This window comes from Orbicella faveolata, unplaced genomic scaffold, assembly GCF_042242905.1.
Source record: "Orbicella faveolata isolate gen_17 unplaced genomic scaffold, um_ofav_v1 contig_47, whole genome shotgun sequence".
NCBI lineage: Eukaryota > Metazoa > Cnidaria > Anthozoa > Scleractinia > Merulinidae > Orbicella > Orbicella faveolata.
Genome location: NW_028301577.1, coordinates 25,079,904 through 25,104,165, shown reverse-complemented (window position 1 = coordinate 25,104,165; position 24,262 = coordinate 25,079,904). Strand labels below are relative to the sequence as shown.

Here is a 24,262-nt window from a genome sequence, read left to right as displayed (position 1 = left end):
GCGCTAATATATATATTTTTTAACGGTTAACTCTTAGATTCAAGTTGTTTTACGCCGACAAACCGTTAAATTTTAAGCTTTTTTAGGCCTAACGGTTAAATGTTTGGCCCTAACGGTTAACGGTTAAACCCCATCGAGACGCTCAATTATATCTTGTGGGACTATCTTGTATCAGGAGCATATAACATGTGATATGCTGCTGCTTGTATCTGATTGTATCTATCATCCTAAGAACATGATTCACAAATTACGCGGAAATTCAATTTTATGAGTTATTTGACAACAAAATCCCTGAAACTCTAAACTCGAGGCGTGTTTGCTCTACTTTGAAAATGGTTTTATAAGGTGTTCTCCAATTTTGTCACTTGCCAAAAGTTAGGGGCTGATAATGGGCCGCATGGGGTCGAGTGGGGGGGCTTTGTCCGAGTTGTACCCAGGACTTCGAGGAATGTGACCGGGAAAAAATAACACAGTTGTCATAAAACAACACGGGTAGCTACGGCGAAATGAAGGGGCAAAATACTCTTCTTTTGCTATCATTGCTGTTTGTTTTTAACATATTTTGCCTTCATTTAACGGTAGGTTTTTATTTGACTATTAATTTGGGAGAATTCTGGCAAAGGAACAGTAAAATCTTTACTAGATGCTTGCAGGTATCATACATACTTCAGCATACTTGAGACAAATAACTGCTCGGCAAATCATGCATCGACAGTTTGTGCGGTTCTTTCTCTTAATATTAGTAGTTGTTATCTATGACAATTCATATCGAGTGTCATTTTCAAGGCGTAACGCAGTGGTCGCGGAGAGGTGCAGAATCTTTCATTGTAAGGTTATTTGCGTCTGGTTTCACAAGTTGTGACTTTTTCGAAATTAAACTCACTAACTTACCTAGTTGTGGACCCGGGGCCCGCTGTGAAGGGTACGGTTTTCAGGCACTTTATTCTGGGTTAGGGTATAGAAATCAGACAGTTTTGGTCTAGAATAGAGTGTTATTTACAAAGTTTAGATCAAGGTTCTCTACTCGGGATTCCATAAGAGAAATTGAAACTCTTTAAAAGTGACTTTGTATGATATTGGTTTAGTATGTTGGACAATGATAGTGATAAAGTTTATGCATGGAAAATTAATAAATAGTCTGTCATCGTCATCACCTGTTCTGCTTCTCTGTGTGGAGAGTGGGGCCAGAGTCTGCAATAGTGTAGGGGTTTTTGGTGCCTAGCTAGTCTAGAATAAGGTTGCATATTTGAGTTGATGATGGTCTAGTATAGGGTAAGCAGCAGCACACAACCACCCAAAGATTTAGAGTACCTCCCCCCCCCCCCCCCTCAGAGTTGTGGCCTTCTCAGAAGAACCCACACATTTCAAATTGTTTGGTCAATGCTATTTTGTAACTTAAACTTGGAAGCAAACTTAACCTTCAGCTTGCTTATTGCTGGTTATAATGTTACTGACCAGATCACACTCTGACACTCTGACCATGATGGACTACTGGACAGGGAATCGGTGGACTGAAACTTAGACAAAAAAAAAGGCTCAGTACGGTGACTTGAGTCAAAATAATAATGTTGTTAATGATGCAAGGTTGATCGATATCATTTTCCCCTGCTTGCAAAATTGTCAGATACATGCAGATGTTACAGTATAAGGTGAATCCCACTATTTCAAACTTTCAGGGAAAAAAAAATAGTTCAAAATAAGTGATAGGTTATTTCCAAGGGAAATAGTTTTAAGTTCGAAAAAACAGGAAATTCAACATAACCAGGTTCAAATCAGCAGGGTCTAGCCCTATGAACGAATCATGTATCCTAGAGGGTTTAGTGTACAATGAGGTACATAGCTAAATTTGATTGCGATATATGGGTTAATGACCAAGCACGAGGTCAAGGTGACTGGATATTCACCAAGTTCTTTGTTTGCATGTTTACGGACTGAGACAGGGTCAAGGTCCATAAACTTACAGAAAAAGAATGAGACTGATATCCAGCCATCTTGACGGAACAAGCTTGGTCAATAAAGGATTTATTACATAGCTTTTAAGGAGACTTCTTTCTTTTGGGACACATTGGGCAGGCTAGATAGCTCCATCTTGCCTGCTCAGGTAGCCATTCACAGGGCAGGATTTCGTTCATCTTGACCGATTGTGGAGCTAGCCATATAATAAGATAAACTTTAATAACATAAATCTAGCAAACTCAAAACATTCTGGTCACATTTCATTATTGTTAGGGGTTCGCTGATCCTCAACCATCTGCCGAGTTTCCCATCATACTCTTCTCTGAACTGAATTACAACAATGGCTCTGATAATGCCAACCAGTACTACACAAGTCTCAAAGAAGGCGAATTCCATGTCTGGGGCAGAACAATAACTGATCAGAAAAGAGAATTCCTGTACAGATCACTGATTGTCATGCCTGGAAGGAAACTCACATTTAAAGGTAATTTGCTTTGAACTAACCATTAACTATTATTAAATAATTTGTATGTCAAGGACAGAGGGCATGGTTCGTGGTCTAAATGGGTCTATCATATATTATGAAATCAGATCCAATTAGTTCTTTCACAACATTGAACTGATTATCTTAAGAGAAGGTTTTCTAAACAGCAGAGCTCAGTTGTGGAACAACTAACCTATAGACCTAAGACAAGCATCTTCACTGACTGATTTCAAATCTAAACTAAGTTGCCACAGTATAAAGTAATATCTTAAATTTAAGTAAATTGTTAGACACAGCCTCCATGACAAGTGGTTTATTTTGTTGGGATTGTTGTTATTAATTTTTCTTGTAGTTAGGTAGATAGGTAGATAGTCCAGTAACTTAATTGACTGATGGAAAAACTGTGTATAAATAAAGTTATCTTATCTTATCTTATGTTACCCATGACAAACTTGTTACATTCTTGGTGAATGGCTTTAACAAATGGCAAATTCACCCATAGCATTAAGGGCCAATCAAGCATACTTGGCCATAAAAGGTGTTACAGGTCACGCACAGCCCTTATTAATGACAGCTCTGATTTGGTCTTACTTGTTTCTTTTTCCAGCTGGCTTTTCTAGTGGAAACAGGTTTACTTCTTTCATTTATAACGTCACAAACATCTCTAACATACACTTGTGGATGTTCGACAATCAAGATGTTGGTGGCTCGTCCGGGATCTGGTATACCCAGTGGGAGCACTGGCAGATGGATTTTGCTCTCAAGGTCGAGCCTTGTCCAAATTGTACGTCTCCAGACTGTGGTGGAAAAACCTGTTATTTTGGTACATGTGGTATAGATGGTGAATGTCAATGTTTAAGTGGATATTCGGGAAGTAACTGTTCTACAAGTAAGTCAAGTCTTTGACCTGAATTAATCTATTATTGACACATTTCACTTAAACCTTGCTCATTTATGTTAGAGGAAAAGTCTCACAGACTGTTGACCATACTACATGTAATAGGGATACAGAATAGAGCATTGCCAAAAACTAAAAGTATTAGCTGTTTTCATAACATTGCATCTCAATTGGGCATTGCTTAGCTTGTATTTCTTTAGCATGCACATGAGTATTATATACTTGACCCCCTCTCCCCCCTCCCTGTGCCAGAGCAGTTTGCTGGCATCCAATGCCTTGTTGACTTGTGATTGTGAAGAGCTATGAAGCCAAAGTTAAAGGAAGGAGACTCTTGATAATGGTGTCATTTTCAGGATCAAGTTCTATCAGGCCTGTGCTCTAGAAGTGCCCAGGTGCCACAGGCAACTAACATTTGCCTTTTGGCAACTGGAAAGCATAATTTTTTTCATTTAAGCTTAAGCATTTAGCAACCAGGATTTCATGATTAGGAACCTTGAGGCTCCTTGTAATTTTTCTTAGACTACAGCCTTGGTTCCTGCAGATTGAAAATTCATCAATTCTCTCCTTGATAATAAACACTTTTGTTATGATTAATTTCAGGACCTGGTGATACTGCTAAATATCCCTCAATCCAGTACCCACTGATTTTGTTTCCCAGCAAATATTTCACGGGAACACCAAAACAGGTGGAACCAGACACTTTTGAAGAGTTTGCCAAAAACAGTCAGAGTCAGTTGGTTTTCGCCTACCAATCAATGCGCATTCTGTTCAGAAGGAAAATTACCTTTTCTCGTGTTGACCATAATGTCCAGTATGAGATCCCCATTGGACGAGACATTGAGGATATTCCGTCTTTCATGATTATGAATGAGGAAGTTGGCGATGCACTGTGGATCAACTATTCACCTGCGATTGACCTGAGCTTTGCTGTCAAGGTGGACGATAATCCTTCTTGCACTAACTGTAGTGACGTTGGTGGTTCTTGCTTTACAGGGAGTTGTGTCTGTCTGCCCGGGTATAGTGGAGAGAATTGTGATAAATGATAAATGATAAAATGATAAATGATAAAATGATAAATCTAAGACTTGTTAAAGGAGCTCAGTCACGTTATTAGTGTTCTTTTGGCCAAGTACAAAACTACCTTTAAGTTGAATGAAACCTGAAAATAACAGTTCACTGTAACGATAAAAAAAACAGCAAAGAGATATTAATAATGAACCATAAAGGAACAAGGATGTTTAATGATGGGGAAGATCAACACAGATTCAATCAATCTTTGTTTAAATACGAAAATCTTAATCATAAAAATGGTCTTCCTAGGAGTCGTAAACCAGGACAAAGCTCCTTCATTCAGACCATTTCTTAAAAATTTAGGCATGTAGAGACTAATTTCCAAAAGGTTTTGCCCTTGCACTGACATCAAAGATTCTGGAACATTACAGAAGCAAAGATTTTGTTATAATTTGTTGACACGTTCGACAAGCAAGACAGATTTTTATATTTTACAGACCATTCTACAACCCCCTTTACCTGAGTGAATATATATATCAAGTTATATTTTTTTTACTTACATACATTGACCGAAATGTATATATTTTTTTGTTCACCTAATTTGGAGTGGTTGAAGTAGAGATAATACTAATAGAGAGTTGCATTGTAAAAATTATATTTTCGTTCAGTGTTCCTGTGTCACAACACATTTCGGTGGAAATGTCATGATGTAGTGAGGCTATTCAGGTAGTTTTGTGCTATTTCTTATCATTCTAAACTGTTATTATAAGCTCATACATAATTTCTGAGTAGAGAAGTCTACCTAGGAATTTTTTACTGATTTTTTTTAAAAATGATTTTGTTACGCACAATTATTTTTCCATAGTATTTAACACAGTGGTATTTATGTGACAATGAATATTTTTGTGTACAAGTTGTAAATATTTTTGCAAATTGTTGATGACTTGCACATATTTTTAAGCATGGTTCTTTGTAATAAAAAATAGCAAAATAAATTTCTGTTTTGTATTTCTTGTGTTTGAAATTTGGGATTTAATCACTATACCTCAATTGTACTAGGTTAGCAAAATTTTGGGATTAAAGCAGAAGAAAAGCACCTGTGACTCTTTTCACTTTGATCTATAAGATTTTCTTTTTCTTCTTCATGCAAAGGGTCTCCAGAGCAAGAAGACTTGTTTATGTTCATGAAATCTTGCTTTACTAAAATAATTATTTTCTCACTTATCCTGCACAGAAATATTCTTCTGGTAACCCTCCAACCCCTAACTGATGGACCATTAAGTTTTTGAGGGAGTGGGAAATTGTGCAATTTTTCTCCCGGGGGGCGGGGGACTCCCATATATAAAGGACTGGGGAGCTCGTAGGAAATCTTGTAAAAAACCCCTAAGAGTTACTAAGATCCTCTTTTGTGGGCCGGGTTTGGCTTGATATTTTTTATCCCCTAGAAGGTAACAATTATTCTAAACAACACATTATCTCATGCCACATTTTTTCGGTTCAATACCCTAAAAGGAACCACAAAAGCTTCCACTGGGGCATTATCGATCTTTTGGGGCTGAATATCCCAAGAGGTACGAAAACCGCTTTTTTGACCCCTAAAAGGTATGACGTACGACGAGCACTCCTGTCCCGTTTCAGGGTCTCCCTTACCTGGTTTTTCTGCGCAATAATTTTTTCAGGGTCACCTAGGTCTGGCAAGACTTTTTTTTGACTTGATTGATATGTCTGTTTTACGTGCCTTGCTCTAAAACTTTTTGTTTGTTTTCGTTTATCGTGTGTATCAGGCCGGAATCATCACTGAACGTTGACGTCACGCAACGTGATGAGAGTAACGCAAGATTGTTGGCTGGGACTGGAACGAGATTTCATGCAAGATGGCGTCGAATTTTGAAGATACACGTATACATTGGGGACAGCTGATTTTCACCCATGTCAGCAAGCCTCCTGTGCTTATCAGTAAGGAATCAGTCAGATTAGGGAGGAAAGAAGGTGATGGTCAAGTTATAGCAGTTATATCTTATAAGCGGGCCGGCGATTAGCTAGTTCCCGCCATGACAGTTAAATAAAATTCAATGGTGGAGACAGACTTATTAAGATATGCAGGTTATCATTGTGAGCCTTCAAAATTAATGTATGAAACATATTTTATGCATTAAGATAAGCCATCTGTGTGCGATCAACTGAACAAATAGTTAATAGCTGCCATGTCTTGATTTGTGTTTTGTTTACATGTAATAAAAGCAAATACGACATACAATGTTGCTGTCTCTGTTATATATGTTATTTCACAGATTGTGACATTAGCTTTGCTGGAAGTAAATTTGTGTCTGGTCATCACTGTACTATTTCAAGAGATTCAGACGGTAAAGTTTGGCTTCAGGACTTCAGGTGATTCAATTCTCTTGGAGTTCCTTTTACTTGATGCTCATCGGACAAAGTTGAAACTACCAAATACTTAGTCTTTGTATTTTTATAAATCTTTGTCATCATTCAAGCTTAATGATGTGTTGTTGAATTTCTAGCACTAATGGATCTTTGCTCAATGGGAAGAAAATTAAAAAAGATGAGGTCAGGGAATAAAAGAGTTAATTATAATGAGGGTAACCCGAAAACACTGACCCCCAGTCCACGGACCCCCACTATGGACCAGGTCCGCAGAGTACCTATGGACCGGTCCATGGACTACCTCTATGGACCCCCTCTAAGGACCACCCCACAAAATAGAATAAAAATAATAAATAAATATTTCAGTTACGGGTTGTCTAATAGATTACTTGTGACGGCGAAATTTCGAACATTACATTGTGTAAATGTAACAGACTTGGATTCAGGTTCGGGCGCAATTTCTATCATTACACATTGCCATTTCCTTTGCTGTGGCAAAGTTTTCGGGGGTCAGTGTTTTCGGGTTACCCTTATTATGATTGTATTTCAGCTTATTTTATACCATGCTAAAAAATCTTTTTCCCAAAAATGTTAAAAAATAAATTAAGGACTGAACAAGCTAAGAAAGGAATTTGGGAACAGCAGGAATTTGGTTACAGTATTACTTAAGGCACTGTACATAAATATGCCATCTGTAGATAAAATAAATTGCAACTTATACAGAGAAGAAGCCGCATCAGCCTTAGCTGGTTTTCATGTGGATCCTCTATCCTGGTCAAGTTGAGAATTGGAGTGTTGGTTTTTGCGGAGGGAGGAAAACCGGAGAACCCGGAGCAAGGCGAGAACCAACAACAAACTCAACTAAGGTATGGCACCGAGCCCGAATTGAACCCAGGCCACATCAGTGGGAGCTGAACACTGTCACCAGTATGCCAATTCCCTGCTCTCGTAAGAATTAATCAAGTATATAGTTTCCATTAATTTTCATTCCTATACTTTATTGACACTTTTTTGTTATATTTGTTTACAGAAAATCCTGATTTGCCACAATGATCAAGTACAAATAGTACATCGAAAGGACCACCCTGGGAGTGGTAAGTACCTTCCATCTTGCCATTTTGTTTTCTGTTTTTAAAAATTTTTCCATCTAGACTAGTTAGCTTTTCTTTAACTTTAGTTAACTCAAAGTTTTCTATGATTGAATACTTTATCTTTTTTTATTATTGTATCCTGAATAAAACATGTTATGTTATGTTTATGACCCCCCTCACTTCCATTATTATTTTAAGGAATAGAAAACATGTATCATGTTTCTATCAAGTTTTAGTAGAAATCTACTAGCATTTTATCACGAATGACATTCTCTGATTGGCTACGCAACTCACTATCTATTAAACAATTAGATTATGAGCTCGAGATTTCAATCGCGTGATAGTTGACTCGGGCTGCACCCTCGTCAACTATCACACATAGAAATCAAGAGGGAATAATGTAATTGTTTTAGTATTAATCTACTAGTCGTTCAAAACTTTCATCTAAATACTCCTCACAGACACTTTGAAAACACAAAGAAGTGGCCCCCACTGCACGCTGCTACGCTACTCACTATCTATCACAAAATAGAACGTGAGTTGTGGAGCCAATCAGAGGATGGCATTCGTGATAGGACGCCAGTAGATGTAATCATCTGTGATAGATAGTGAGTAACAAAGCAGTGTGCCCTTCTTAACAAAATGACAGCTGCTTCTTGACATTTTCCAAGTGTCTGTGAAGAGGATTTAGATAAAGTTTTGAACAACTAGTAGATTTATACTAAAACAATTAGATTACTTGCTCTTGATTTCTATTTGTGAACTATCATGCATAGAAATCAAGAGCGAGTAATCTAATATTGTCTAAAAGAAAGACAAGTGAATGTTTAGGAGAACAAGAAATGCTGTGGGAACACAAGCTGTTAGGCGAGTGTTTCCACAGCTTTTTTGAGTTCTCCCAAACTTTCATGAGTTTTCACAGCGTATATATAAAGTTCAGCATGTGCTGTAAGATTACAGACTAACGCATATCATTTTTGAGTTGGGTCATAATGAGATAAATACGATACCTAATTTTTGCAGATATTGCATTTGTGTTTCAAGACTTGAAGGTTTTGAGGGAGGAAGCTGCGTTACTGGACAACACTTTGGAGTATAGTAATGATACTGGTCTGTACCAATTCTGCACACTGCACAAGTTTAATGTGCAATCCATGTGATTATGGTCATCATTCACCCTGTATGTACCTAGAGTGAAGTAGTACATGAACAAAGTTTTTCTTGCACCTGCATGTGTGATATCCAAAACTTTAACTCCTCCTGGGTTTCAATTGCAAGTTCAAAGCTGTTTTAATCTATAAATTTCTCTCATAATTTAAAAAATATATAGTCTTTCTCAGGACTACACTATACTCAGACAGTTATATTTATTTGTTAGATAAAATTTGCAAGAACCTGCAAAAAAAGAAAATCAATTTATCATTGGGGAACACTGGGATGGTGCAGTGGTGAGAGCGCCTGCCTCCACCATGTGACCCAACTTTGATTCTGGCCTGGAGCCATATGTGGATTGAGTTTGCTGTTGGTTCTCGCCTTGCTTTCTGGTTTTCCTCCCTCCACAAAAACCAACGTCCCCAAATTCCAACTAAATAGTGATAGAGAACCTGCATGAAAACCAGCTAATGCTGAACATCAAATGTGGCTTCCCCTCTAAATATTGTAATTTTTTTATTATTCATTTTCTTACTGTTTAATCTTCCCATTAATTGGTTATATATTCATTTTAAAGGCATATAAGACAGTATGATATAATAGTTACCAATGGAGCTTGGGACTAAGAAATGTTATGTAATATTTTATTTTTTTAGAAGAAGACATTTCTGAAGAAGAAGAAGTTAAGGCAAATGAAACAGGGTCAATCTCTCAAAAAAGATCTCACAGTGAGGTATTACCATATAGTAAATACAAACTATATTATATCATTTTTTGTTTTTGCAAAATCTCAACAGACCAATGAAAGAATAACTGAACATACATTGTATAAATTTACATAATACATATACCATAAACTGCTGCTTATAAGCCCTGGGCTTATGCAACTTCATAAGGGCTTTTAGATGGACTTACATGTATAAACGGAGAGGCTTATGTGGGGGGGCTTATAACTGGAATAAAAAACGGTTTCAAAACAAAACATCTGATGCAGCACATGTTGATCAAAATGGGTTTTTCATTTATTGGTTAATTAAGCTTTAAAACATCATAATAAATTGAATTCAAAACAATGAAAGCTAGAGGGGGGCTTATTACTGAATGTATTTTTTGATTTGCAGGTAGATGGGCCTGTAACTTGAGGGCTTATAAGCGGCAGTTCAGGGAAAATAAATTATCTGTTCATTTTCAGACTGGAGACAGTGATGAAGGTCCTGCATTGAAAAAGAACCATCAAGAAGAGTCAACCTCAGACAGCAAGAAAACCAACCTTCCAGCTCATAACTCCATTGCAGACACATTGCTTTGTAGCATCTGTCAGGTATGGAGGAAAGGCTGCAAAACTGAGCTACTCTGCACTTTGCTATTTAATGAAAGTAAACCCAGCATGCAGTCACGTTTCTGTGACATACCTCGTAAAGAATGTCGAATGATTCTTCCAATCGAAAACAAATGTCTCACAGCATTTTAATCCAATTTTTCATGTATTTAAATTGCAGTGACTGTCTTGTTTTTATATACGAAGCCATTTTGAAGCATTGATTTCTGTTATGATTTTTAATGAATGAGAAAGTCTTGGGCTTCCAGAGAGGACATAGGTCTCACTGCCTTGCAGCCTCAAATAATTTATAACCATTTACCACTCCTTCTTAAGATCAATTTTGCAAATATTGTCACATAATTATATACAACGAAACACAGATTGAGCAGGACGTATTTGTTTTCTTGTTTTTTTGGGGGGGTAAAAATTTAAATCAGGCTAAATAGAGAAAATTTGGTATTAAGTTGATATGAGTCATAACTTAATGTGTTATTAAATTTGAAAAGGAACCCTTTGGCTTACCCGTAATTAACTTGTTGATAAGCAATATTCAAATGGAGGGTAGGTGCCAATTGACAGCAAAGCAGGCAATGAGCAAGCGAGAATGAGCAAAGTGCAAATAAAGGGGATAACCATGGCAACCTCCCACAGCACCTGTCACCAAGAGGCAGTGGAAGGGGGCAAACCAAAGGCAAAAGCAGCAATGCTATGCAAGGCATTAGACCACGAGGGTAAAACTAGGGCCGCAAAACTAGAACTATGCATACCCGCAGTGATCATCCGCTGGCCAACAGCAGATCTTCCAGTTAATTCTGATTATTGACAATCTCATTAAAGCTGAACATACTGTAAATCCTTGAATTAGCCCCCCCCCCCCCTGACACTAATTCGAGGATTTATTGTATCAGCCACAGTGACATTTATTCAGACACATTTTAAAATAAATCTTAAATTTAAATTTTCTCTCTCTTAGGACATATTTCATGATTGTGTGAGGTGAGTCAATAAATTTACATTCATTGGTGTGACTGTAGTCTAACCTATTTTTAATTCTACCCAAAATGGCTAACAAAACAAAATAAATCAAGTGAACATCATTTCTTCAATATAATAGAAATGCATTCAAAATTGAGCCTGATCGCATCCAGGCGACTCTATTATCTGGAGGGCAATAAATACTTTGTTTTAAAAAGAAAATTCTACCATAAATAAATATGTTTAAAGCTAGTCAGAACTTTTATAATTTACAGGAGTAAAAAGTATTTAATATTTACTTTTTATTAGCTTTTTTTATTAGCTTGCAGCCTTGTATTCACTCATTTTGTGCAGCATGCTATTCTCAGTGGATGAATCGATCCAGTGATTGTCCCAGTGTAAGTAGCTTAATTACTAATAATGGTCAACCTCTACTAACAGCCATATAACTGTCACCTTACTGCGTTGTGCGGTGCCAGAGGTCCTTCTGTGGGAAGGCTATGAATACTGCTAATGGTCAGTTAATTGTACCTCAGGGTGGGCATTGTAGAGAGATTTCAAATCACTGTATTAATAATTAAAAATTTATTATTTAATTTTTATAAAACACCCAATTGCATTGGGTTTGCAAACATCCGTCTCATGCGAAAATTAATACAAACAATAATATTTGGCAGGGACTGTTTCTTTTATTAGAATTAACAAGTGTTCACCTGATGCATGCACATTGTTGTCTCATTGAGAAATATCCAGAAAGTTTGTGGTTTAGAATGGTATTAAAAATTTTGAGAACTTATGTTTATATGTACCGGTGGTTTCATATTGCTGTTGTTCTTTAAAATGAATTTCAAGTCAAATTTAATTTAAAGTAGTGTGGTTGGTGGTAATAATTATTATTATTGATCTGGGACAGGAAAATACAAATCAAACTAGTATGAAACTATTTTCACTTGATGTAAAGATCATTTTAACATTACAACTAACCAGTTCACATAAATCCACCCAGGGGTAGAGTCAGTTGCAAAGTGTACAGGTAACAAAGTTTCTTCCCCAAATTCTTCCATGGCAGGTCCCGTAGAGACTATAGTCATATTATCAATAAGTATTGAATAAAAAAATTGTAAGTTCAAATCTGCTTTTGATTTGGTAGTGTCGGAAAAAAGTAGAAAGAATCAGTAAAAATCATGTCATCAACAACTTTGTGGAAGCATTTCTTAAGGAACACCCAGGTAAATAAATTTGAATGTGAAATTTAAAAATAATGACAGTAAATGTGTGTGCGAAAGGTACCTTCAAATAAGCATTTATTTTGTTTATATTTCTCATACATATCGCTTTTGAGAACATTTAGCTGAAATTGTCCTCCAAACATGAAGGTAAAATGATATCTACTTAACAAAAAACTGTTTATTTTGAGCAATGAATTAAAATTTAAAGCAATTTAATTCAAGCAATGTAAATAAATACAAACACAAAATTTAAAAACATTTTGCGACACACTGTCTTGCAGGGTCACTGGTCAAAACTTGAATTAATTATCTCAAGAAATATTTGTTACAGGTGTTGACGAGCTGAAATTGAATTCTAAGTGTTACCAACAGTTCAAATGCCTTTCCTGGAAAATATTTTGTCCAGTACATTAGTTAACATTTAATTAATTAAAAGCACTTTTACCGCAAGCTATAATCTGTTCATCGCTAGTTCAACTTCACGTGCAGATCATTATCTGATTCGATTAAAATTAGTTTTCTATCGAGCCATTCGAATGCCACCAAAGTAGACCAAACATTCAAAGTACTTGCTTGAACGCACTGCTCTAATCATTGATTACTACAGTAACTAGTATGTCATTATCTAAAATTGATTTTTTTCTTACATATATCAGCAAGTACATTTGTAGTTGATTAAAGACAACAACATTTCACTTAAGTGTTTTGTATTATTTAACAGAAAGACGACGATCAGAAGAAGAACTTAGAGAAATGGATTCAAAAAACAAAATCACAGAGGACATGGTGAGTGAATTTGGTACAGGTCAAGATAAGAGATTGTCTTGCTAATTTATTTACCAAATCAAATTTTGTTTGGTTTGCTATTTGACACTTGCCTGTATTTCAAATGCATTGATATTGCAAGTAACTGCAATTATTCTTGAAAGATTAACCACTCCATTGGGAATTCAGAAGACCCAATTTTTCAAGTCTGGACAAATTATGGACAGAAGTAGTATGAACTACTGACAGAATTAGACAAGCATGAATTACTGACATAATTAGTATGGAATACTAAAAGCTGTGAAGGCACAATGGCCTAGTCGTTGGTTATCTTCTTATCTATGGGTGGAGCAGTCCTGGCTCAAGTCCTCACAGGGATCATTATGTTTTTTGCAAGACACCTAAAAACATTTTCAGTGCCCTTCTCGACCCAAGTGTTCAAATAAGTTCTGGTCAATTAAATGCTGGGGGTAACCCTGTGATGGGCTAGCTCCCATCCAGGGGTGAGTAGAAATATCCCCAATCACTCCATGTTGAGGAAATGTAAATCTCTAAAAGTTGGCCTGAATTAGGTCATGAGGCTCAAACATTGATTTAATGAATTACTGTAAGTAAATAACATCTTTAAATTCAATATCAATCTGAACATGTTTTGCAGCTTTGTTCAAAACAGAAAAGAAGAGGATTGTTTGGATCCCCGTCTTTTAATGATGATGATGATGATGATGATGATGATGATGAAGATGATGACTATGCGGATGAGGATGAGGATTACAGTGATGAATCTGACAGCCATGAAAGAGAGGATGGCCTTGTGTAAGAACTGGTGCTCTCATGATCAGAAATATCTATCAGCATGCCTTTCAAGTCTCAATTCCTTTTTCATTTTAGGTTTAAAGGAAGCTTCATAAAACTGGTGGTCTGACCTTGCTTGCAAAACATTATCATTATTTGTTTTGCAATCAATTATATATTAACTATCACATGAGGGCTTTTGAATGTTTTGCAGAAGTTTGGAAATTGATTTATGACTTTAATAAAATTAATATATAATTTTTAGTAATTTTCTGAAAACAGTTTTATGTTAGAAATCTCTGGATAATCTTATCAGAATGTGTTTTGGAAATTCCTGAAAGCTGACAGTGGTTGAGGATCATTGTGATGCTGGTTGACAGTGGAAAACAAATTTATTTTTAAAAAAGTATTCTAATTTTTTTCTCCCACACAGCAAAATCAAAATCCAAACAACCACTTTACATACAATTTAGTATCATTTTTCCCCAAGTACTGTACTGCCATCATTTTCATTAAGTAATTGCTGTTGCAATTCAGAACATTTTGTACTGTTACTCTTTGCCGTGGTAATGAAACGCCAAGCAAATGCAGATTTCCTATCCTGATATATTTTTAAATCTTTTTTTCATTTGCAGAGGAGTATCAGTCATGCCATCTTCTTTTGGGGGTTTGTTTGGATTCTCTCTCTCAAGGTTAGTTTTTATATATTTTTTTTTTATTTTGCGAAAGAATGGGCCATTTCTTGGTTCCTCTTTGCCTCTCTGTCAAAACGAGTCTTGGTGTGAAACCATTGCTCTAAAAATGCATTTTATCAGTAAGTTCATTTTCATGTAAATTAAACTCATTTTCATAAGAAAAGTGTTGCACAAGTACTTGTTTTGAAATAGAGGTGAAAGGCAACTCAGAAATGGCCTATTGCCTTACAATTATGCTACTAAGGAACATGCTTATAATTATAATAATAATAATAATAATAATAATAATAATAGCCAGCCATGACCTATGTGCAAAGGGTCAAGCTGAAAGCCAAACACCAAGCTTTAGAACAACTCAAGAGCAAATGGGAAGAAAAGCCTTTGCATGGTCAGTACCCAAAAAGAACAAAAGAGAAGGATGTAGACCAAGACAAAACCCACAATTGGCTGAGTACACCTGGCCTCAAATCAGAAACGGAAGGTTTCATTATTGCTGCCCAAGATCAATGCATTAAGACCAACGATTACTGAAACAAGATCCTGAAAGATGGCACCAACCCAGTGTGCAGAATCTGTGGGCAATTTCAAGAAACAATTGACCACCTTGTCTCCGGATGCCCTGAACTTGCCAGGACAGAGTACATACAAAGACACAATAAAGCTGCAGCATATCTCCACTGAACAATATGCAAACACTATAACATCAAAGTACAAGATAAACACTACGACCATGAACCAGCTACTGTGACAGAAAACCAAACAGCGACTATACTTTGGGACATGCCAATCCAAACCGACAAAGAGATAAAAGCAAACAGACCAGACATAGGGGTGAAAGACAAGAAGGAAAGAACCTGTCTGCTTATCGATATGTCCATCCCCACAGAAAGGAACACCTCCTTGAAAACAATGGAAAAACTCACAAGGTACAAAGATCTTGAGATTGAAATCAAGAAAATGTGGGGAATGAAAACAACAACTGTCCCAGTGATCATTGGAGCTTTCGGGCTTGTCAAGAAGGGAACAGAAAACTACATCGGCAAGATCCCAGCCAATATTAGAATAACAGAGCTACAGAAGACTGTCCTCCTTGGAACTGCTCAAATACTTAGGAGGACTCTACCTCACCCTCAGGTGGTTTTCAGGCTGGTCCTGAGTAAAATTATATACACCGGTATATATATAGTAGTTTAAAATTGTTAAATCTAAAGAGTTAAAAGTATACAAATATTATTAGTATTATTTATAATATTTGCTAAGTTTAAGTATTAACCAAATAAATACATATTAAAGGTTTCTAGATTTTAATTTGCTTGCTAGAGTTTGCTCCTATCAGTCTTTAATTTCGTTTAAGAAGACTATAAAGCTGACAGGTTCCCTTATCTTTGTAGACTGAGATTTAACGCATTGGCAGGGAAGAGAGCCAGTTGATGGCCACATAGGAGACCTGGGCTTACAATAATTATACCTTCTGCTATGAAGAGCTGGCGTTTCTCACATAGTGATCGATAATTATAATTTGGCAAACCTTTTTATCTCCTGTTGAAGGCCAGTTCCTACTAGCTGTAGACTTTGTCCAGGTTACATTTCACCTGCTGCTCCATCTTGTTCAGCAAGTGCTGGTGAAGGTTGGTGTCAAGAACAATTCAGTAATTTAAGGTGGCCGAACACAGTTTTCAAGAGCCTATGCCTAATTCACCATTACTTTTAAGCTATTTATGCTTTGGTGCTCGTTTTTTGCAAGAGTCAAGGTTAACCACAGAAAAGTTTATTCTCGCATTTTGGCTAAGGTGTGTGCTGTTGCCATGGCAACAGGGCTGGTTAAAAACAAGGCTTAAAAAATGGTTTTTGTTTATTTAAAAAAGATCCAGTCGTTAGATTTTTTTCATCTTTTGCCCAAAACAAATTGACATTAAATCCCTTCTGTCAACACTGTTCTAATAAAATTTTGACATAGGCGATTTTCGTAATTCACCATAAATCGTTTTCACCGCATGTTCTGTATTATTAAAAATTCCCTATGTCAAAATTCAGATTTTTTGCGATAGATCATTCATGTGGTTTCTGAACTATTTTTTTGCCAAATTTCTTGAAATTCTAATGACTGGATCGTCAGAAATCCGCAAGTTTCTGCAAAAGCAATCGGTCTCAATTTTTCCAGCAACTGCGCATGCGCTGCATTTAACTGGGTTCTTTCGGTAAGAAAGAAAAAGCTGAGAATTGTTGGGTTCTTTGCATCGTTACCTTTTCTAACATATCTTTGTAATAAAAGACTAAAGCCATCAATACGCTGCGTTCAATTATAGAGAAAAATAGCACAGATACGGCGGGTGTTGAGTAAATAAAATAATCGCTCTGTTGACGGCATGTTTGTTTTTTGCGATACTTGTGCATGCGCTGAATTGCATCAGCAAAAGCATGCGCAAAAACTGTGTTCGGCCACCTTAAGTATTTACCATCTAATGACAGTGAATCTTGTTGCTATGTTTGGAACGTTTCTATCTTTGAGGGCTGCTCATGATCACTACGATCTCGGTTTAAACCAAGCCTTTTACAACATGTGGAACAATTTTTGATTGCAAGCATGCCTGCGCAATCTGACTCTTTTTCTTTTTTTCGAACATTCACAGAGATGGAGAAAGACTGTCCCATTCTATAGCTATTTTTGCTCTTGAGTCCCATTTTTTAATTACTTGGATTTGATTGTGATTGGTTTTCAATTTTTTACTCTATTTTACCTTTAGTTACTGAGGACCTCCTTGAAAACCATGCAATGTGACAGGAGCTTCCTCTATAAAGATTATTTATTATTATTATTATTATTTTTATTATTATTATTAAGCTGTTGAAATGTAGTCTTTGATAAAAATTAACAAAGTGTCCTGACTATAAAAATTTTTAGGAATCAGTATTTAGTTCTCAATTTTTGTCCAAAAAACGTTTCTTTTGTGCTCTGCTTTGTTTTTCTTTTTCTTCTCCTTCTCTCATTAAATATTAGAACTCCAAAGTTGCAATTTGATCTGGAAAGAGTGAGAAATAACCACTCCATGGATATGCTGCAACTTATTCTCATTCATTCATCATGTTAAGCAAAAATAAAAAGGCTTGACTGCGCTTTTTGTTTTTGGCTCAATTATTTTGAATTCAAATTATGTTTCAAGGTACATCAACAAGTGTAAGTCCACCTGACTATACATGCACTCCAGATCAAATCCACATATTATGTCAATGCTGCCTTCAACCTATGCCGAACAGTTGGCCTGAAACATTAGCAAGAAGCATTCCTGCACAGAAGTGTAAGTGTTCATTTACAGTATTCACAACAGTGAACACTTGTGATCATTTAGTAAATAATACATTGTTATATCTGAAATTAAGATTTTTAAAATTTAAAAACATTTAATGTAGTCTTTATATTCAGTTCTCATGACTTAGGTGAAATCACTGAAAGATCTTTCCCCTTCACCCTACACTATGTTGCTGGTACAATTTACCATGGCATGTCAAGCAAGGCAAGATCCTGAACTGACAATTAGCACTCTATCACAAATGTTGTCCTTTTATTTGCTATTTACTACGCTACTCACTATCTATTCTGTTGTAGATAGTGAGTAGCTTAGCAGTGTGCCTATGTTAACAAAATGGTGGCCAGTTCTTTGCATTAATATGTAAGTGTCTGAATTTGAGGGAAATTAAGATAGAGTTTTAAAATGCTATAGCTAGTAGATTTATACTGAAGTAATTAGATTTTTTGCTCTCAATTTCTATGCATCACGACTTGAGCTTGTGTAATAGAAATCCAATACTTTATGAAAAATATTGCTGGAATTGCTACTTTCAACAGTGTGAAAGAGTGTATTTAATTTTTCTTCAGGGCAAAATAAATGTAAATTTAGTTTGACCTTTTACTGATAGGCTTTTTTATCTGTGTAGGCTCCATTTGTCGGAAGCATTTCTGTCACTTGTTATGGGGCTGCAGGAAAGCACCTGGTGGCTGTCTAGGATGTCTGAATAAATTTACAGGTAAAATGCATGAGAAAACTGGCAAAAATCTTGGGGACTAACATGTGAAAAAACTTGTACACTCTAAGCAGTCAGATGACACATAATTACTTTTTCAATGGGTGTGAAACTTGGAAAACCTGTGGACAGGGAACTGCACTTCTCACTGGGTCAAAACCTGTAAAATGCGGCCCATTTTTCAAGTCAACCAGATTTTACTAGCATGAGGGTATCACATATTCTGAGGATCATAAAAGACCTGCAAATCATTGGAAACTGTTAGTGAGAAACGAGATTGCTGTTATGCTTAAATTGGCTGGTTACCATGGCAAACAGTACAAGAGTAATGTAAGGTTCAAAACATCACTTTCTAAGGATGTATTCACCTGTGAATACTTGTACTATGGGATTTCAAAGATTGATTCATTAACTCAACATATTTAGTTTTGTTACTGTTTGAATTCCATATAACAGATTTCAAGTTTGGAGAGAAGTGTCTTTTATCCGTAATCAACAACAATCCATATGAATCCAAAATACTTAAGGTAAAATTATTCAGAAGTTTGATTGTACTTTGCCTTGTATGTTGTCTTTTTTCCCCCTTCCCCCTTTATCATCATGCAGTGACGATAAAGAGGGAATGGGGTGGGTTGCATTTGAATTTTTAATGAAACTGGATGAAAGTAAATTTAAAATAGGGAAAAAGTTAAAACCACCAGCAGAGATGCTACACATAGCACAATAGCACTTCAGGTTGGGTGCAGTCTATTTTGCTCATAATTTCCCTCTATCAGTTTAAGTCATTATTGACTAAACAATCTAATTTCAAAGCCTCGTTAAATTCTCGTTTTCTCAACTCATTCTCCCCTTTTTTCTCCATTGAAAATTTAACACTTCAACTCATCTAAAAATCCTCAAAATCTCACTGGACCTTCCACAGTCCACTGTAAACCTATGATGGCATTTGATGACTGCAAGAAACCTTACAGAGAAAAGAGTTCCAAAATGTAAGAAATCAGTATCCAGTCATACCCCCCTTAACCTGTTTGCCACAGGAGAGCACTTATGTACTTGTGACGTCACTGTTAGGCTCAAATCCGGTCGATTTCGATGTCTTTGATGAACTTTTTGCAGCTAAATGATCTTGTAAAGATCTACTCATAGAAAGCATAAAATTGTGACCCTCCTATATTTGTATAGTCTACCACCCCTCGAAGTTTTGGAACTTTTTTACAATAATTATGCAGCCTCTAGTGAATTTGTTATTTTCCTATTCATTGAAAGCTGTGATATAAGGTATAGTTCAAGGGTTCTCTCCTTTCAATCCATCGATATTCAAAGCTAATTCACTTCCTTAGTGGTTGTTGACGCGAGTTTTGGAAAACACAGATCAAAAGCTTTCAGATGGTATATTAGAAATGGGTATAAGGAGTATATTATTTAAATTGGAAAAACACCCGGGCAATTTAGGGCTGAAAGGGTGAAAGTAACAACTCTCAAAACACTTTGAGGTATAATAAGCACTTAATGACTGGTCCCATGGGAAACAGTGAGTTTTGTTTCCCCGAGACCCTCAATGTTCCCCAAGGTGAAGCCGAGGGAAACATTGAGGTCAGTGGGAAACAAAACTCACTGTTTCCCTAAGGGCTATACCTCCCAACTCAAAAATAGAAAAAAACTGTGCAGAAATCGTTTCCTTGACACCGGCTGACTTACAAATTTGCTGACTTACAATTTTTCTTACAACTCAAATACGTTTTCCAATTGGAGGAGAATGTGTCACGTGTTGTGGGTCAAAACTCACTGACTCCCTAGGGCGAACAAAACTCACTAACTCTCCAGGGAAACAACAACTTGAATTTTTTGACTCGCACGTGATCAGGCTTCGCCTCGGGGAACATTGAGGGTCTTGGGGAAACAAAACTCACTGTTTCCTGCGGGGCCAGTCATTAAGTGCTAATTGATGCATAGTCCAGCTGACTGGTACTTGTAGATATGTAGGCTGTCCAAGGCACCTTGTATTTCCTGTAACATGCTTATTTTTCTCTAATTATTTGTTTTCTCGCAGGATTATTTAACTGAGCAAGGTCTCAGTGAACAAGACCTACTCCAGAAATGTCTCCAAAAATTAGACTCTAAAGAATATACATCAGTGGGTGAGTAAAATTCTATTCTGCACAAATTACATATTTTCTTCTCTTAGTTCCTAGCTCTCCTCTGGGGGAATAGGGCTGCATTACATATTCACAAATCTCAAAGTAAAATCTCTGTTCCCCAACCCTTGTTCTACATCCCTTTTCGCAAAAGATTAATGTTTAGGGTTATTTTTCAACAGATGCGGCTTCTCATGATCTCAACTCCTCTACTGTGCTTTGCTATAAATGTGGATTACGAAATTTCCAGGAGCTTGCTTACCAGTTCCGTCGAGACATACCAAGAGAGGAGTTGCCAGGTGTGTTAAAGGTTTCCTTCATTTGTTTGCTTCTGGAAATGTCAGCTGATAGAAGCGACTATAGTGGCCTGTTTGCAGTGCGCTGGTGTTAGAATGGGAGAACTCGGTTTTAGCCCATGCTGGCCCAGAAGAAACATTTGCCATCAAAATTAAATTACTCTCATTTCCTTCAAGTGAAAATGAATCACTGTAGTGAGTGTTAAAAGTGTATCCTGTCTAACGGGAAATTAAGGGGGACTTTTTCATGCAAATTTCTTGAAAATAAGTCATAACTGAAACACTGAAACATTTTCGAGGGCCTGTTTGATGAAACTTGTCTAGAAAACAGTGGATAATGGTGGCCGCCATTCTTGGAATAGTTCTGTCATGTTGGGTCTCTTACTCTCACAATGCCATAGTCTGAATAAATGCCTAGCAGTAATCTTACAGGTAACTTAATACCATCCTGGGCGGTAGCTATTTAATGCTGCAAAAAGAAAAGTGTTTAGGCTCTGTAAGGACTATCTCTTTACTGTAAAATGATGTAATAATTTGTTTAATCTGCCGCAGACTCTGTTCTTAGTCGTGCTGATTGCTACTGGGGCAAACACTGCCGCACTCAAAAAAACAAACCACTTCACGCGAGGTAAGTTGCAAACTAGATATGATATTAAAAGAATGTAAGTCGTTTAACCTCCAAGTCGACTAACCCCAAGTCGTTTAGCGTTTAAGTCGATCAACCCCTAGCCGGTTAGCTCTCAGCCAGAAGTCGATTAGCCTCCATGTAAGCTGAGAGAACGAGAAATTGACAGTGTTTTCGACTTCCGTTTGGGGCTAATCGACTTCTGATTGGAAACTTAACGGCTAGTAGCCTGCTAGCAGGCTCACCTTTGAGTCACGCACGCGAGCGGCGAAGAGCAAAGCAATCCGGCGGGGAGGAGTCTGATTTCGCGCTCGCGGCTGCGTCGCGCGCTTGTGCTTCAAAGTGAGCCTGCTCGCAGGCTAAACGGTATCGACTTGGGGGCTAAAAAATAATATGGTATCGTACCCTTTAGAAAAGCTTTGTTTCTGCAAATTCAACGTTCACATTTCTGTCACATTCATGGTTAGTTTCAATACCGATTTAATTGTCTGGGGATTTTTCTTACTAGTCTCCATCTATATTTCCTATGGTACCATTAGCTAATACTTGTTTTTTGTTGCTTGTTTTTCAGTCGCTTCAACCACATTTGTGAACAAACAAGATTTACATAGCTTTTTAAAACTAGCTGTTTATCTAAATCACACCATTTTCAAGGAATCTTCATTCCGTCTCTTTTTGTCGCATTAACTTTTTTCATTTAAAACTAGACGTCTGTTTAATGTTTTATTAATTCTGCTGCATGCGTATGAATGTGAGTTCAGTCTGCATATGACTTTGCTTACAGAAGCTGAGAAATCCAAAAATTGTTGCAATGGATGTAACGTTTTATTAAATGCAACCACAGTGTATTTTTCTATCCATGTTTATCTCAGTGATGTTTGAGCGAATACCGAGACTGGGGGAGTGAATCTAAAATCTAATTGCCTCATTGGCTTATGGCAAAGGTAAAACAAAGTGGATAAACAATTTCAACGCTAGCTTTATGTTGAAAAAATACCTCGTGAAAACTATTGAAATTAGAGTTGAGGGTTCTTTGTATGGAACTGGATAGAAAGCTCATTATACCTCAGTCGAGCTGTGATAGCAGAGTTCGTAGCGTTCTTGACGCTAAAGAGCAACCGCGAAGGACTATTAAAAACCCCCAATGTAGTTGGTTCGAAATGCGGTGTTTTTTTCTTTTTTGCCCCATGGGATATTACAAGATCTGTATTTTCACGAGTCGTAGCTTTTAATATATGATGGTATAAAGGAAAACAAAAATCGGAGTCGTATAGCCGTGTCAAAAGCTCGACGAAACAAACTCGGAAGGTTTTCAATTTCTTCTCATTCCCCTTATGACGTCATTGCTTATCATCCAGTGAAAACTAGAGGCGGAAGAATTCTAGAATTTCTGCTCCTGACTCTGACGGTCCAGTTTTCACTGGATCCTAGGCGACGAGATCTAAACGGAGATCGTATCGTTCTACGCTTGCAAGTAACGACAGTCCTGCTACTGGAAACGGTCCATGCCTCAGGATACCAAAGCATTACCAAAGAACCATGCATCGTGCGTTTGAGGGAACTGACCTGAGATGCCCCATAACCTCCCGGGGAACGTAAAGGAACGCGATGATGATGATGATGACGACGGTGATGATTAGTTTTTCGACAACCTTTTTCCCAGGCACTCTCTTCAAGAGAGGCAGAGGAGAGAGACCCTGGGAACAAGGTTGGTTTTTCGTTTTATTAAAAAATCAAATCATGACGAGTGGAAAAAGGAAATAATTCCACGCGCGTTTTGTCAAAATTTTAATGATGCGAACCTTTAGGCAAGGGAAATAATTGGAATGTTTTTCTTAATTTTACGAATATACCAAGGAGTAATTTGTCACCCAAGATATAGTAAGAATAATAATTAATGCTAATAAATTTTGATGAAAGGTTCTTTTTTCCCCTGGAGCTACCTAGAACCAAAATTTATTTAAACAGTTGTCCGAGTATCAATCAATGTTGCTATAGAGATAGTCAATAACTTGAAACAGAATCGACAGCTGAACAAATAGCGCTGGCAATTATTCCAGAAGAGAAAAACGGTGGCGCATTTTTATAATTTTAGAGGTAAAAACAGCAGAGTAACAGCAAGTTTTAAAAAGAAAACATTTTTCATTTTACAAAACATGTTTCGACATTCCTATGTTATCTTCAGTTGCAAGTGTTCGACGGTTATACGTTTGAATTTTAATTGTATACATGATTACGTTATAGAATTACGCCATAAAATTCACGATAACAATTTGAATATTGGAATACATTGGGAACAACGGACTGCGCGCGCCAACAGTAGTTGAAACACAATCAAAAAATTCAAATAAAATGAACAAAAAAAAAGAAAGAGAGAAGAGACATGAAAAAGAGTCATGTTTTAATTCTTTTTAATTTTTTTGGTTTAT

The 24,262-nt window shown here is 36.8% G+C and overlaps 2 protein-coding genes across 2 annotated transcripts; both read left to right on the top strand.

The window, feature by feature from the left end:
* The first annotated feature begins 393 nt into the window (after nt 1-393).
* Nucleotides 394-5,344, top strand: LOC110051962 (uncharacterized). Its single transcript, XM_020758076.2, has 4 exons — nt 394-578; nt 2,230-2,440; nt 3,048-3,329; nt 3,939-5,344. Exons 1-4 carry the CDS (start codon nt 507-509, stop codon nt 4,379-4,381), a joined length of 1,008 nt encoding a protein of 335 aa, XP_020613735.2. The 5' UTR covers nt 394-506; the 3' UTR covers nt 4,382-5,344.
* Nucleotides 5,345-6,102: 758 nt separating this feature from the next.
* Nucleotides 6,103-22,693, top strand: LOC110052066 (E3 ubiquitin-protein ligase CHFR-like). The gene is made up of 21 exons (XM_089280116.1): nt 6,103-6,338; nt 6,641-6,737; nt 6,872-6,917; nt 7,765-7,828; nt 8,849-8,935; nt 9,634-9,710; nt 10,170-10,298; nt 11,272-11,294; nt 11,596-11,671; nt 12,424-12,502; nt 13,224-13,288; nt 13,926-14,083; nt 14,698-14,754; nt 16,306-16,385; nt 17,919-18,053; nt 18,691-18,780; nt 19,234-19,304; nt 20,828-20,915; nt 21,095-21,211; nt 21,761-21,836; nt 22,405-22,693. Exons 1-21 carry the CDS (start codon nt 6,224-6,226, stop codon nt 22,442-22,444), a joined length of 1,770 nt encoding a protein of 589 aa, XP_089136242.1. The 5' UTR covers nt 6,103-6,223; the 3' UTR covers nt 22,445-22,693.
* Nucleotides 22,694-24,262: the final 1,569 nt, after the last annotated feature.